This window comes from Monomorium pharaonis, chromosome 4, assembly GCF_013373865.1.
Source record: "Monomorium pharaonis isolate MP-MQ-018 chromosome 4, ASM1337386v2, whole genome shotgun sequence".
NCBI classification, from domain to species: Eukaryota; Metazoa; Arthropoda; class Insecta; order Hymenoptera; family Formicidae; genus Monomorium; species Monomorium pharaonis.
This window is the reverse complement of record NC_050470.1, coordinates 16,406,950-16,424,500: the sequence shown is the minus strand read 5'-3', so window position 1 is coordinate 16,424,500 and position 17,551 is coordinate 16,406,950. Positions and strand designations below refer to the sequence as shown.

Below are 17,551 nucleotides of genomic sequence, written 5' to 3'. Positions count from 1 at the left end.
TTATTATTTTATTAACTAATATTGAAATTTATTTTTCTTTGAAAAGGTGTCATGCGTGCTCGAAAGCATTTAGTCAGGCAGCGAATCTAACCGCACATGCAAGGACACATTCTGGTGAAAAACCTTTCCGGTGTCCGGTGTGTGACAGGAGATTTTCGCAAAGCAGCTCAGTAACTACACATATGAGGACGCACTCGGGTGAACGACCTTATAGGTTTGTACATGAATATATTTTTCAAAGTTTTAAGCAAAAGAAATTATTAATCTTTAAGTTTGGAGGCCTAGATGGGAGAAGGATATTATTTATTTAAATTATGTAAATGAAACCCCACAATAACACAAACTATCTCTTCCCTATGCACTCGACACATGTAAGTAGAGTAAGTAGGGGATAGCAATGCAATAATAACTACGATTGTCACTCCTTCAGTAGCTACAACATGTTTGTACAGGTTTCACGCAAAATTATAAACTGAAGCTAAATGAAACAATACTGCTACTGTGCTGAATTTCAATTTTTGGTGTGAAACAGTACAATATTAAGGCACTAATTAATAAGAGAAGCTCACTAACATGAATTCAGATTTTAATAAAACTTGGCACAAATGTAAGGAGGGGGGAGACTATATCATAAACAAAACAAAATATCAAAAAATGTTTTATATAAAAGCCTCATATCTCAACTTTGCTATGTTATATATATTTATAACAAAATTATTATTAAAAGTTCACTTGTTTACAATATAAGACATTGCTAAAAGATTTCAAGAATATTACATACAATTTTACAACATATTACAAACTTTATAGAAATATTTTAGGAATATTGTAATTGTAATATTCTATAAAGAATATTACATAATTACAATATTATTTTGACGTCATGTATTTCCAATATTCTATAAATATTGCAAAAATGTTTGACATCCTCTCCATTTGGCATATAATATTTCTAAAACATTTTATTTTTAATATTACACTTTTAATATTACAACAATGTTACGAAAATATTTTGACAACCATTTCTGCAACATTTGTGTAACGCTTCAATGTCCGCGACCATGTCAAATGCAACTTCGCTGAAAGATTTCAGCAATATTCCGGTAATATTTCTGAAATATAACTATGTAAAATATTACGGAAACATTTTAGAAGACGTTTTGGGTACATACATGTCTCATTCAGCTTGCATCCATATTGCAAAAATCTTTCACCGCAATGGTGCATTACACAAACCGCGATCATCCAAATCATACCCACTTGGCATATAATATTTCTAAAACCTTTTATTTGAAATATTACACTTCTACAGCAATATCACAAAAATATTTCACTGTTTCTGCAACATTTCTGCAATGTTTCAATGTCCGTGATCATTTCAAATGCAATCTTGCTGAAAAATTTCTGTAATATTTTGATAATATTTCTAAAATTTTCTGGAACATGTCAATGTAAAATATTCCAGAAACATTTTAGAAAATATTTCGGGTACATGTTTCGTCTAACTTATACCCACATTGCACAAATTTTCCACCGCAATGGTACCTTACATATCGCGACCACCCGAACCATAGTTACATCTATTATAAATAGTTTAATTTTTACAATCGGAAAAACGGTCACCCATCCAATTGTTAGCCGCCGTTGCTTGACCTCAAAGATCGTACGCGGACTAACATTTCGTGATAATCTATGATGAATACTTTATTTTTACGGAAACATATTTGTTATAGATCAGTTCAAAAAATGTCAGAAAGATCAAACATGTATAGATTAAAATGTTAATGAAATATTTCTATACCATTTCCGAACGTTACAATATTTCAGCAATGTTACATGCCGTGTGGATGGTTACATCTCTTATAGCATTGCTCAACTTTTACAATCGAAAAAACGATCACTCATCCAATTGTCATCGACGTTGAACTCGAAGATCATACACAAACTAATACTTTGTTATCCATAAACACTTGATGTTTACGAATATATTCCCACTTGGCAAGTAATGTTGTTGAAATATTGTAATATTTGAAAATGGTACATAAAAATTTCGTTAATATTTTAATTGTAACTTTGCATGTGAAATATTTTAAAAATAAATCTACACCATATTTTTATAATAATGCAAATGCAATATTTTTGAAATCTTTGAGAGAAAATAAAAAAGTTTGCTTTCATATTTGTATGGATCTGTAATATTACGAAAGAAATGTGACAAATGCATTATTTCAAAAATATTTCTGGAAAATTATAAAGTAATATTAATATTTCTTACACAATGAATATTTCTGCAAAATATCAAACGTAACATTGCATTTAAAGTATTTCTAAAAAATTTCTGAAGGATTGTGTAGACAATAAAAATTTAAATTGCTGAAAATGAATTTCTGCAATACTGCACAAGAAATATTGCAAATATAATGATTCAAAAACATTTCTGAATGTTTAAAATTGACATAAAAACATATTCTCTATATAATTATATAGTTAATAATGATAACATTAAAGTATACATGAAATAAACAATAAAAAAAACCTTATTTTAATGTGCACATATTATTTTATTTAATACTTTATAAATATTTAATACTTTATTGCAATAATTACTGAGATATTACCTTTTCAACGCTTATAATTTCCTCGATGCGTTCTCATTTATATAAGTTAAAAAAATTGATATCTTGATTACTATTGCAACATTGCAAAATAATATGAGACTTTTACTTCAATCCTTTCTATCTTTCTATCTATTGTACACCTTAGAGCATTCACTCTAAATATTTATTTATTTTTTTTTTATTTTCTCATGCAACAAGTCTCTTTTTACGATATATTACTTTTTTGTAATGTTATAAAATGAATATCTTTTTTTAATGTTACTAAAACAAAATAAAGTTTTAAAAAATTATGACAAAATGGAAGTGTTCTGTTACAAATTTTTATAATGATGCAAATCTATAAACCTTTATTAAAGTAAACCTTTATTAACATAATCAATGTATTAAACATTTTTAAAATATATTTTAAAACTATTGTATTACATAAAAATAAGATTGCTTACATTTAAAAAATATTATTGTAATACAATAATAATAATTGAGAAATAGGACCGATAAAACTGTCCAAAATAAATATACAAATAAGATCGCCTATATTGATCTATAACAGATTTTGGTACTAAAAAATTTTGGTATAATTTTTATTGTTTCTAACTCATATATATGAACTGTGCGCATTTTATCGGTCTTGAAACAGTCACTAAATATGACAAGAATGCGACATAGTTCATAAGAAATAGTAAAAATTACACAAATTATTCAATATCAAAACCCGCTATAAACCAATATAGGCAATTTCATTTTTATCTTTACATTTAATAATTTCATCTGTTTTAATTATTATTATATTACAATAATATTTTTTAAGTGTATCTGCAATTTCTTGGATAAAATGTATTCAAGATATTTTCTGAAATGTTTCTGCTATCTGCATAGATATGTTTCAGAAATATTTCAGTAATAGTATCAAAATATTACTAAAATCTTTCAAAAAGATTGCACTTGAAATGATCGCGGACATTGAAACATTGCAGAAGTGTTGCAAAAATAGTCGTGAAATATTTCTGTTATATTGCTGTATACAGTGTAACATTTCAAATAAAATATTTTAGAAACATTACATGCCGAGTGGATTAGGAAGTTGAATAAGTTCTTGCTGTTTTCCAACTGATAGCGTTATTAGAACTACTTGCGCGTAGTTGAAGACGGTGACGCATGTACATAGAAGTACTATAAACAACCTTGAAATTCAATGTATGTCATTTCGCCGAAGTGTAAACAACTTTGTTTTTCATAGTGTTAAACATGTCTTTCGTGCCAAAAAGAAGAGTATTTACGAGGAATTTTACTTCACTACTTTGGTAAAAAAAATCTGCAGCTGAAGCATACAGAATTCTTGTTGAGCCTTACGGCTTTGTCGGAAACAACATGCAGAGATTGGTTTAGACGCTTCAAAAATAATGATTTTGATATTGAAGATAAAGATTGCTCTGGCACACCGAAAAAGTTTAAAGACAAAGAATTGGAGGCATTACTTCATGAAGACTCATGTTATACGCTAGCTGAATTTGCAGAATCATTAGGAGTTGATCACACAACAGTTTCGAAACGTTTAAAAGCATTAGGAATAATTCAAAAGCAAAGTCATTGGGTGCCGTACCAGTTGAAGCCAAGAGACGTTGAACGGCGTCTTTTCACGTGTAAACAGTTACTTCAACGGTAGAAAAGAAAAGGATTCTTGCATCGTATCGTGACTGGTGATAAAAAGTAGATACACAACGATAACCCTAAACGTAGAAAACCGTGGTCTAAGCCCGACCATGCATCAACATCGTCGGCAAAGCCGAATATCCATGGTTCCAAGCTTTTGCTCTGCATTTGGTGGGATCAGCTGGGTGTAATTTATTATGAGCTGCTCAAACCGAATGAAATCATTACGGGAGATCGCTATCGACTACAATTGATGCGTTTGAGTCGGGCATTGAAGGAAAAACAGCCGCTATACAAGCAGAGACACGACAAAGTAATTTTGCAGCATGATAACGCTCGGCCAAATGTTGCAAAACCTGTGAAAACTTGGAAACGGTTAAATGGTAACGCCTACCCTATCCGCCGTATTCACCGAAATTTGCGCCTTCCGACTACGATCCTTGTTCCGATCGATGGCACATGGCCTGGCAGCACTTCCATTTTTATGAAAATGCCAAAAAATGGGTCGACTTTTGGATAGCTTCAAAAGACGTGTCGTTTTTCCGACGTGGAATTCAAATGCTGCCAGAATGATGGGAAAAAGTAATGGCTAGCGATAGACAATACCTTCAGTGACAGGTTTTTTTAAATAACGCATTAATTTTCGAAAAAACAGCGAGAACTTATTCAACATTCTAATATATTTGTTATAGATCAGTTCAATATATGCCAAAAAGAAAAAACATGTATAGTTAAATAATATTTTTATAAATAAATATAAATTTAGTTTTTTTGCTGATTTGTATATATATGCGAAATAATATGTGGAATATATTATAAAAATTTGCTTTATTTTTTTGATGAAGCTAGTTAAAATTATGTCACATGACGGAAATACATAAAAAATTAAGTTTAAATCAGGTGTTGTTATTTTTTTCGAAACACTATATAATATTTATCGGCGATACAAATGTAATGTTTTGACAAAAATGTAGGACATCTCATAAAAATACTATTTAATAACAAAAATACGATAAATTTTTTGTATAGTAACTATTTTATTGTAATTAAATTTTTTATTACCTATGCAATCTTTCAGAAATTTTTCAGAAACGTTTTAACGCTTCGACGTCACACTTCTTTTTTCTAACGTCGAGGTCACACTGGGTGGTTACCACCCATCGTCATCTTTTAAATGCTGTATTTATGTATTTGTCAAAGATATGCTAACAAAAAAATTCATGGATAAACTTGAATGTTTGGAAACAGTATTCTGATATTATTTAAGCAAAAATCTAAAACCGTTAGTATCTAAAAAAATTTTTTAATTTTCCAACATTAGAAAAAAAGATGATTTATTTTTACAAAATAAATCATAACTTTTTTAATTTTCAATATTTTTAACTAAAAATTTAGACTTTTCTTGTTCAAGTCTTGTACTTCAAGGAAAAAAATATGTCTTTGTTAAAAAAATTTGACTATTTTTTCAAAAAGAGTATTTATTTTGCATACTAAACATCGAGTATTTTAGTATACTAAAAAACAGATATTTTCATAGAAAAGTCATGTTACGATAGTATTTACTTGAGCGTCACTTTTTTGTATGTCACGCAAAACCATTTTTTTCTTGCAAAATAGATTGCAGTCTACCGCGTGCACGCAATGTTAGAATGCGTTAATCTAACGTTACATTTTCAAGATCACTGTCCATCTCGTCCACAGATTGCTCTGAATCGTTTGAATATGATTTTTTGAATATGATTTTCCTCGACATCCGAATTAACATTGTTGAAATCATTATTTTGTAACAATTGTATCTTACTTCGGTTGCTGTCGTAAATTATAGGCCATTATGCTGCATATTTTCGAAGAATAAATTAACATAAAGATTTTAAAAAAATTCTAGGCATAAGAATCTGTATTATATCATACTTTTACACTTCTTAGATCACAAAAAACACAAAAATTCGAACCACTAATAATAATAATAATAATAATGGTGACGGGGGCAGTGCTCCTGCGAGGCTCACTTTGGCACTCAGACCGAGTCCATTGTACCTTCCCGTTATCAGCTACCCTAGCGGGGCCCCGCTTCCTTTCAGAAGCGGAGCAGATCCCCCACAGGCAGCTGCCTCACCTGGTTCGGTTCCAGAAAACCTGAGCCCAGCAGGCGTGTTCTTGGTCCGACCAATGCTGGGCAGTTCCCAAGAATGTGGAGGCTAGTTTCCTTCTCTTCACCGCACAACCTACAGCTGGGCGTATCGCTACGACCCAATTTGTGCAGGTAGTTGAGGTCGCCATGGCCCGTGAGCAGTTGTGTCGCGAGCCTGGCGTCCCTCCTACTTAGAGATCTTATGTTCTTGGCCAGGTACCTGCTGGGGCACTCCCCCAGCATGACCCTAGCTTGTCTGCATTTGCTCTCTGTTTCTTTCTTCCAGTATTCAAGATGCTGGTCCCGGAGCCAGTTCCTGATTCTCCCCCTGCCTAGGCAGAAGGAGATCCCAACAGCCGGCTCAGGTCCCAACAGCCTTGTTTCGGCCGCCTCCTTAGCAAGCAAGTCCGCCATTTCGTTGCCCTTGATCCCTGCATGCCCGGGGATCCATACTAGGCCAACATCATTCTTCTCCGCCAACTCATCCAGTACGCACTTGCAATCCCAGACCAGTCGCGAGTTAATTCTTGGACCCTCAAGTGCCTTAAGCGCCGCCTGACTGTCCGAGCAAATCCGGATGCGCCTTCCCACCCTATCAGACTCTAATAGGTTCTGAGCACATCTCATGATGGCTAACACCTCCGCCTGGAAAACCGTAGCGTGCTCGCCAAGCGGAACGACGATTCTTGCCCGGTCGCGCTGGCAGTAAAGACCAGCTCCAGAGCCCGCACTCGTTCTGGAGCCGTCCGTGAACCAGACGTCCCCGTCCCGAGGAACCGGTCCCTTAGAGCCGTTCCACTTTCAGCGCCCGGGGAAGCTTATCCTGTATCCTTTTTCGAAGATACGAATCACCGGCCTCTTATCCTGTCCCATTGCAAAAATGGTGCCCGATAGGATTCCTTCAGGAAATCTCGTGTGAAGGGCTCCTGCCTTCCACCTTGATTCACACCGTAGGCGATAGGCCGCCGTCGCCGCAGCCGCCACTACCACCCGATCAAGAAGCTCGACGCCAAGCAGCATTCCCATCGCCGCCACCAGCATTCGAACCATTAAAAAACACAAAAAAACTTACACGGAGGTCACACAGGGGTGACTACCACCTTACCTTGTCTTTGGACGACTGCCAAAAACAAACCAACGCGACTTTCAGTTACAGAATAGTACAAGAGCATAGATAAAACCTTGAATTACAATTAAATGGCGTTACTAGTATCATTTTTCTTAAATCGGAAAGATATAACGTGTTGAATTTAAGCGATGGGTGGTAACCACCCAGGGTGACCTCGAAGGGTTAAGTACAAATATTTAAAATCAACAGTGAGTAATATTATAATAGTATATTTTGTAACAAGGATTCGTCATGGCGCCGCGGTGGTGTGGCAGGAAGGGCGATTGGCTTCGGTTTTTGATTGTGAGAATTAAATGTAAGAAAAGTGTGAGGGAGAAGAGTTAAGAAGTATCGATAAGATAATGGATAATAGTGATCGGGCGGTTGGAGGGAAGTAGGAGAACGAAAGGAAAGTTGTAGAACAAGGAGGAAAGTGGATAGGAAGCAGTAGGAGAGAAGGCAAGGATATGGGATGACATGGAAGAAATTGAAGGAAGGAGGATACGGAGCCAGTGAGCAAAGGAAGAGGACTGATGTATAGATCCGATGCAGGAGACTGGTGGGAGAGGGCGGTGTAAGTTGGTTGGAGCAAGGAGGAAGACGAGGCCGGAAGATGGCAGCAGTATAGATGAAAGTGAGAGTCAGAGTATGTGCGATATGTCGATAGAAAATCGATGGTCGAGTGAAGACTATGTGGACGAATGATAGGAGATAAGGTTATGGTAGGCTTGTAATAGTGTAGCGAGAGAAGAGTACGAGAGAAAGTAAGAAGAGCAAAGGGGTGAGCAAGTAAATGGAGAAAGATAGAATGGAGAAGGTCATGGGAAAGCTGAGAGACATAAGGAGGTATCTGGAAGAGATGATGGTAATAGTGAGAGGAAGGTGCATGAAGGTTGGAGGTGAAAGAGAGAGTGAAGGTGTAGAGAGGATGAAAGAGAGATTAGGGAAAGAAAGAGGAAGACAAAGGTACAAAGGAGAGAAGATGAAGGGAAGGAGAGAGGAGGAGAAGAGGAAGAGGAGGTTGGAGAAAGACGAAGAGAGGAAGACAGGAGGTAAAGTTAGAACGCAAAGAGAAGAGCAGAAATGGAAGGAGGAGGAGAAGAGGAGAGAAGCCGAAGAAAGAGAGGCAAAAGAGAAAGTGAAACGTAGGGGGGTTTTACAAAAAGATCAGAAAGAGAGGAAGGAGGCAGAGAAGAAGGGGTGAAGAAGAGAAAGGGTTGCGGGGAGATAGGCTGGAATCTGAGGGAAGAAAAAGAGGATGGAATGAAGAAGGAGCGAAGGAGGACAGGAAGGACCTCGCGCCTACAGGACTGATCTGTCGGACTAACTACAGCTGTAGCTTTGCGAGCACGGTAGGCTATTTCTCGTCTGCAGATCTGGACTTGCTCTCGTTCTTAGGCTCTCCAAGAACCTCTTGCCTACAGGAATGATTTGTCGGACTAACTATAGTATTGTAGCCTTGCGAGCACCATTGTCATTCTGAACACAAAGAGATCTTCACTTGCGTCCGCAGATCTTAGGTTACCCGCGCCCTTAGGCCCTTTGAGAAGCTCATGCCTGTAGAACTAATCTGCTGGACAATCGAGAATTAGAGCATCCCTCGAACGTAACATCTTTTGAGCGCATCATGTAACTTTAAATCTCAGAGCGTTATTTCTTCAGCCATTTTGTACTGAAATTCAGCGTACAATTGCGACAGCAGTTTCTCGAGCGAGGCCCCGGGTATGCTCGGGTATACTATCAAATTTACTTGCCGCGATTTTCTCTTACGGCGTCTATTAACTTATCTCCCGACATGCGGGGGTACCGTGTCGGCTCCGTCCTTACCGCGTGGTCGAAGCGTGATGGCCTTACAATGCTCGAGGACGTCGCTAGTGGCCGTTGGTCCGCACCCTTAGTCGTCTCGCCGAACAGTGACGAACCGTGAGTGGTCGGGGGTGCCGCGGACGCCGGTAGCGGCTTTGCGCATCGATCGCGCTTTGATCCGCGCACGATCGCTAGTCGATAATAATAAAATTTATTAAATCCGAAAACTTTTCTCTCAGCCCGGGAAAAAATGTATATATCTAATTATATATAATTTTGTATAACTTTGTAGATCTAATTAGATCTAATTAGATCAGGTCAAAATCCACAACATAATTAGATCTACAAAGTTATACATAATTATATATAATTAGATATACACATTTTTTCCCGGAAATTCATTTCACAATAGTTTAGAGATGTCTATCGACATGTACGCAAACGGACATATACAACTTGTGTATTCGTCTATTGGGATACACAGTGGACTAATCGTGTTAAATTTACTGCATAATGCGTTACTGCGCTATCATTGCGATTTAGAGGATTGTTGGATAAAATTGGCTAGTCGACTGTTAGTCCTGGAGGTAATACCTTCAACATTAATTAATAAATTACATTATGCTGATTGTAAATTTTTGGATTTTTTCAACACAGATTTGGAGGTCAAGTCTGTATCTGAAGGAGGGAAAATGTAAAAAGTGAGCAACAGTGATTAGATATGTTAATAATTTTATGAAAGTATATATTAATCAGTGGAGAGTGCTGCTTATTTTTTATATTTTTACTTTTTTTTACACTGAGAGAAAAAAATACTAAATTCAAATAAATATTTCTTTGAATAGTAATACTAATAACATATTTTATAGAAAATTAATAATATTTATTTAAAACAAGTAATAGTTTTCTATAATTTAGAAAATATTACTTCTTTGAAATAAATATTATTGATTTTCTATAAAATATGTTATTAGCACTAATCAAAGAAATATTTATTTAAATCCAGCAATTTTCTCTCTCAGTGTAAAAAAGTAAAAATATGAAAAGTAAACAGCACTATCTTCACTGATTAATATATACTTTCATAAAATTTTCCCTCCTTCAGATACAGACTTGACCTCCAAATCTGTGTTGAAAAAATCCAAAAGTTTACAATCAGCATAATGTAATTTTTATTATTATATAGGGCGTCACTAAAGTCTGACTTATTTTCTAAATCTTGGAAACGGTTTTAGATATAAAAAAAGGTTTAGACGAAAGAGAGTTGTAGGATATTAAGAGAAAAACATGATGAAGATATGGATTTGATCTTGAGTAGTGTTTGTCAAGAACAGGAATAGATTATATTGATGTAAGAATATGTGTAATAAGCAAATAGAAATTTTTATTGAAAAATTTAAGATAATCTTTTGATCTTCTCGACGTCATTTAAGATAAAGTTTATTATAGTTCGAGTTTCCATTCTATTAATTCCGCATCAAATTAAAAATTAAAATTGAGATTAAATTAAAATGTAATCAGAGAAAACAAAACCAATATAATTTTGTTTTGATTTGTCAAATTTTAATTTAATCTTAATTTTAATTTTTAATTTGATGCGGAATTAATAGAATAGAAATGGTAAAAAATCGCATTTTACGGTTTTTATTTAGTTTAATGTACTGTTGTGAAGAAAGATTCAATAACATCGCTAAAGCAAAATTTTATAGTACGATTGCTTTCCAGTAATAAACAGTAACGTTCATAAAATAAAACATTTATATTCCACGTGTTTATCATTCTTCGAATTCCTGAAATTGCTTACAACGTTTTTTCAACAATTTTTTTTACACTCTTTTGACCAAGTTACGAAGTCAACCTTACATTTTTTTTTAATGATGCTTACCGCCGGCATTACTGTTATTCAATGTGCACCACGTGGAGGATGCTGGTCGGATTGTGCACATCGCGCACGCGCGTGTGTGTATATGTGTGTATGTTTCGGCAAAGGTAAGGACTTCGCGGTTCGTCACACGCGCGCTTGTGGCTGTTCCTTCCCACTCGGCATGTAGTGTTTTTAAAATATTTTATTTGAAATGTTATACTGTATACAGCAATATCACAGAAATATTTCACGACTATTTCTGCAACACTTCTGCAATGTTTCAATGTCCACGATCATTTCAAATGCAATCTTTTTGAAAGATTTTAGTAATATTTCGATAATATTACTGAAATATTTCTGAAACATATCTATGCAGATAGCAGAAACGTTTCAGAAAATATCTTAAATACATTTTATCCAAGAAATTGCAGATACACTTAAAAAATATTATTGTAATATAATAATAATTAAAACAGATGAAATTGTTAAATATAAAGATAAAAATGAAATTGCATATATTGGTTTATAGCGGGTTTTGGTACTGAATAATTTGTGTAATTTTTACTATTTCTTATGAACTATGTCGCATTCTTGTCAGTATATATTTAGTGACTGTTTCAAGACCGATAAAATGCACACAGTTCATATATATGAGTTAGAAATAATAAAAATTATACCAAAATTTTTTAGTACCAAAATCTGTTATAGATCAATATAGGCGATCTTATTTGTATATTTATTTTGGACAGTTTTATCGGTCCTATTTCTCAATTATTATTATTGTATTACAATAATATTTTTTAAATGTAAGCAATCTTATTTTTATGTAATACAATAGTTTTAAAATATATTTTAAAAATGTTTAATACATTGATTATGTTAATAAAGGTTAAGTTTAATAAAGGTTTATAGATTTGCATCATTATAAAAATTTGTAACAGAACACTTCCATTTTGTCATAATTTCTTAAAACTTTATTTTGTTTTAGTAACATTAAAAAAAGATATTCATTTTATAACATTACAAAAAAGTAATATACCGTAAAAAGAGACTTGTTGCATGAGAAAATAATAAAAAAAGATAAATAAATATTTAGAGTGAATGCTCTAAGGTGTACAATAGATAGAAAGATAGAAAGGATTGAAGTAAAAGTCTCATATTATTTTGCAATGTTGCAATATTAATCAAGATATCAATTTTTTTAACTTATATGAATGAGAACGCATCGAGGAAACTATAAGCGTTGAAAAGGTAATCTCAGTAATTATTGCAATAAAGTATTAAATATTGTTGCGTGCCGCGTGTCGCCCGATACATCCCTGAAACGCCAGTCAGCTGACGGACCGATCGATATTTTCGATCGGCCGGTTGTCGGGAAGAATTTGTTATTAAAATAATTGAATTAAACGGCTGGTTGCCGGAAAATATTTGTAAATAAGAATTGTAGACAGTTTAACGTCGGACTCCTGCCGAGGAGGACGTGTCACGCGCTTTCTCTGTTTGAGTTCAAGTTTAAATAAAGCTTTTAAGTTCCATAAACGTTTTGATTTTCTCGACGCGAGTGTGTGTGTGTGTGCGGCAGTGTCTTTCGACGTTCCGGCGCTACATTTTGGGGGCTCGTCCGGGATCGGACGAGCGAACGAGCCGACGGGAGTTTCGAGAGGAATCAAAATGTCGACGACTCACTCGCCGAGGAAGACTCGCTCTCAGCAGCAGACGGCGAGCTCAGCGGAGACTAGCGCGATGGAGGCTGTTCTCCTCGAATTACATCAGATGCGCGAGGAACGGAGACGGGAGCGGCAGGAGCAACAAAATTTCCGCAGCGAAATGGAGGCCAGTTTCGTGGAGCGTGAGGCAGCTTTCCGACGGATGGAGGAGCGACTCAACGATACTCAGCTAAGTCGCTCCAATAATGTTTCCGCGGGCGAAGCTCCGACAGACGCGGCGCGTGTAGATTTCTTAAACGCGAGCGGGAACGCGAGCGGGGATCGCGCGTCGTTCTCTTTAAGAGTAAAGACCGACACTTATGACGGGACGGTGCCGCTGCGCGAGTTTCTCTCACAATTTTCTTTCATTTCGCGCGCGAACGGCTGGGACGAGGCCTCCCAAACGGTGGCCCTTGCGTCATGCTTGCGGGGGAAAGCGCGTTCAGTTCTGGATGGGTTGAGCGCGGAAAAAGATAAATTAACGTTTTCGGAATTAAAATCTGAATTGGAATTGTGCTTCGGTGAAAGTGAATTAGCGCAAAATTTTTATTTACAATTCACTAATGGTAAACTTCTCCCGGGAGAAGATTATGCTACATTGAGCGCGGATCTTGAGCGCCTTTCTCGAAAAGTATATCCAAATTGTCCTCATGAAATGCGCGATAAAGTTGCTTGCGCTCAATTCGTGGCTGCTCTGTCGGACGGTTTCGTTAAACGGATCCTCCAAGTTCAGGGGATATCTTCGCTCAGAATAGCGATTGAGTGGGCCAGAACGTTGAAATTTATAAACGAAAATAGTTTTGCACGAAAGCCGGAGAGGCAAGGGAGCGAAAATTCGGGCGTAAAAGAAAACAAGAGCGCGGAGGATCTTGAATCTTTTTAATTTTAATCATTTTAATTCAAAGTTTGTGTTCTGTTTTGTGTTTTGTTATTGTTTCAGTATTTATGGAGATCTGAATAAGGAAAGGGATTTCGGAATTGAGAGCCGTAAGAAGGTTAATTTTCTGGACTGCCTCTCCCACGGTTTTTGACCGTGGTTTTCCCGTGGGACTTGGGTGAATGCCGAAGCAGAGGACGGAGAGCTTTATGAGCGATGGGTCCACGGAAGATATTCCCCCCCCCCGATCCCGAAGAAAGAAGAACGAAGCACACAAGACTCGGCGGAAGAGGAGTTCGGGGACGGCTGGAGGAATACGGACTAGGAAATTCTTTGTGGGAGCCTGGCCAGCTTCACGAAGAAGGAAGTCCGTGTGGAGAACCTCACTGGAAGGAGAGGACTTTGGTGGACGTGGCCCGGTAACTCGCTACAGAAGTACGAGGAGGGCAAGAAATCGTCCTGGAACCAGAGAAGGTCCTTTTCCGGAAGTACTGTCGCAAGCTGCTTTTCGGATTGTCGGGACGACAATCCAGAAGAGGGGGAGCAGTGTTGCGTGCCGCGTGTCGCTCGATACATCCCTGAAACGCCAGTCAGTTGACGGACCGATCGATATTTTCGATTGGCCGGTTGCCGGGAAGAATTTGTTATTAAAATAATTGAATTAAACGGCTAGTTGCCGAAAAATATTTGTAAATAAGAATTGTAGACAGTTTAACGTCGGACTCCTGCCGAGGAGGACGTGTCACGCGCTTTCTCTGTTTGAGTTCAAGTTTAAATAAAGCTTTTGAGTTCCATAAACGTTTTGATTTTCTCGACGCGAGTGTGTGTGTGTGTGTGCGGGAGTGTCTTTCGACGTTCCGGCGCAACAATATTTATAAAGAATTAAATAAAATAATATATGCACATTAAAATAAGGTTTTTTTATTGTTTATTTCATGTATACTTTAATGTTATCATTATTAACTATATAATTATATAGAGAATATGTCAATTTTAAACATTCAGAAATGTTTCTGAATCATTATATTTGCAATATTTCTTGTGCAGTATTGCAGAAATTCATTTTCAGCAATTTAAATTTTTATTATCTACACAATCCTTCAGAAATTTTTTAGAAACACTTTAAATGCAATGTTGCGTTTGATATTTTGCAGAAATATTCATTGTGTAAGAAATATTAATATTACTTTATAATTTTCCAAAAATATTTTTGAAATAAAGCATTTGTCATATTTCTTTTGTAATATTACAGAGCCATACAAATATGGAAGCAAACTTTTTCATCTTCTCTCAAAGATTTCAGAAATTTTGCATTATTATAAAAATATGGTGCAGATTTGTTTTTAAAATATTTCACATGCAAAGTTACAATTAAAATATTAACGAAATATTTATATACCATTTTCAAATATTACAATATTTCAACGACATTACTTGCCGAGTGGGTTGTGACTTCTTAAATGTCATTTTATGTCGTTTCAAATGCGTTCAAATGCCTACGCGGCATTTTGAAAATTTCGTATACGAGCTTAATACACTACGAAAGTCGTCTGTGTACTAAACATTTATTTCAAAGTCTCTTTGTACGTAAACATTACTTGTAAACATTACGGCATGTATGTGAGTAGGTGCGTACATGTATTGTTTACATGTAATGTTTACGTATAAAGGCTTTAAAACAAATGTTTAACACACAGATGATTCTAGTAGTGTATTAAGTTTGTATACAAAATTTTCAAAATGCTGTGTAGACATTTAAACGCATTTAAAACAACATAAAACAACATTTAAGAAGTCGCAAGGAACCGCGAGCACGCGCGTGACGAATCACGGGGTTCTTACATTTGTTATAAAACACACACACACACACACACACACAAACACGCGCGCGCGTGGTTTCCTAAAAGTATTCCCTATTTTTTTTTAGTAGTGTATATATAAAGATTCTTAAGACAATTTTGAAGTCCGTATGATATCAAATTAAAGATCGAGACTGAGATTAAATTAAAATGACAAAACGAGTTAGTCTCAGATGTGCACAATTCGAAATAGACACCACCAATGAAATTATATAAATTCATCCTAACTTTAACTAAAGCAGTAAACTGATTGGTAATGTCCGTTTTAATCTGTGCGTATCTAGGACGCTTCCGACAAAACAAAGTTATATTAGTTTTGTTTTCTTTTCTGATTATACTTTAATTCATCTTCACAATATTCTTATTACATCGTGGATTACATTGTGGAGGGAAATACTGCTATGCCTAATTTGAATTAGTATAACACTATGCGTTATAATAAGATAAATAAACTACAGGACAAAATTAAAGCAACAAAAGTTTTAAGTAGTGCCATATTCGTAAAAGTTGAGCAAAAAATCTGAATTTTTAATATGATATAGCCCAAAATGTTGACTTGACCCCTGCAAAATCTCCCCGCTGTGGGTCCAGTAGTTTCGGAGTTATGCCCCTCAAAGAAACTCCCGGTCAAAAATAAAAGTTGCAAGGTTGTAACTAGAAAAGTACAGGACAATCTAATGCAAGAAACGAACCAGAAAAATTCGGAAATGGGCTAAGCCGGTTCTGTAGGTGTCGCTTAGAATGTCCCTGGTGCGCCCTGATACCCACATCTCTTTTCAATCCTGATTTGCAACCCCTTAGGACTGATAGTGGTGACAGTGCTTTGCGTCGCGTCCGTCCAACCGAGGACAACTCTCTAGCACGGTTCGGCTTTAAAACCGTTACATGTCGAAGGTCTTACCTTTCTATGACCCTTACCATCCCGCGAGAGTGGATTGGGCAACCACACCTAACACTAATCAGCACCCGCAGGTGCTTCCATGCGTCCGGAAAATTCGGAAATAGACCGAATCGCACCTGTAGAAGTCTCTGGCATTCCTTCCTAACGCACAAAATCCACCCCTTTTAAACTCTACCTGCTACTTCTTTAGTCGGACAGCGAGTCGCGGTTGCGCTAGGCTACAGGTGATTGTTTCAGAGCACGACTTGCATTCGAGATCAAAAAAATTCTTGTTCTCTCCAGCCATTTTCTTTTTATTCTCTCTTTTTGTATTAGGTTTCCTTCTCTTCCTAGATTTTCTTTATATGCATCTTTCTTTGCTTTCATGCATCTTTCAGCTGACTCTTCGTCTGCGTTCTGTTTGTTCTTGATTGCTCTTTTCATTTTCCTTAAAAAACGCATTACTTTTCCATGTAATCTCTGACATTTTCTTCATATTTTTTGTTTTTTATGTTGCTTGTGGGACAGCAAAACATTGTTAAAGCAAAACAAAGAAATTGTTTTGCTTTACCAATGTTTTACTGTCCCACAAGCAACATAAAAGACAAAAAATATGGAGAAAATGTGAGAGATTACAAAGAAATTGTTTTCCTTTAACAATGCTTTGCTGTCCCACAAACAACATAAAAAACAAAAAATATAGGGAAAATGTCAGAGATTACATGGAAAAGTAATGCGTTTTTTAAAGGAAACAAAAAGAGCAATCAGGATCAAACAGAACGCAGACGAAGAGTCAGCTGAAAGAGGCATAAAAGCAAAGAAAGATGCATATAGGGAAAATCTAGAAAAAAAAGAAAACCTAATACAAAAAGAGAGGATAAAAATAGCTGGAGAGAACAAGGATTTTTTTTATCTCGAATGCAAGTCGTGCCCTGAAGCGATCACCTGTAGCCTAGCGCAACCGTGACTCGCTGTCCGATTGAAGGAGTAGCAGGTAGAGATTAAAAAGGGTGAACTTCATGCATGGTTAGGAAGGAGTGCCAAAGACATCT

The 17,551-nt window shown here is 36.0% G+C and overlaps 1 protein-coding gene across 4 annotated transcripts in view; it reads left to right on the top strand.

Annotated features, from left to right (window-relative positions):
• Positions 1–17,551, top strand: part of LOC105832134 (protein glass) — a 199,620-nt gene that overhangs the window by 166,711 nt on the left and 15,358 nt on the right. For 3 of the 4 annotated variants that reach the window (XM_036285324.1, XM_036285322.1, XM_036285321.1), the window contains exon 7: positions 47–214. In XM_036285324.1, the coding sequence (XP_036141217.1) occupies positions 47–214 (168 nt within the window). Of the gene's footprint in view, positions 1–46; positions 215–12,759; positions 12,937–17,551 lie in introns of those variants that run through there. The other variant, XM_036285323.1, reaches the window with a different exon arrangement.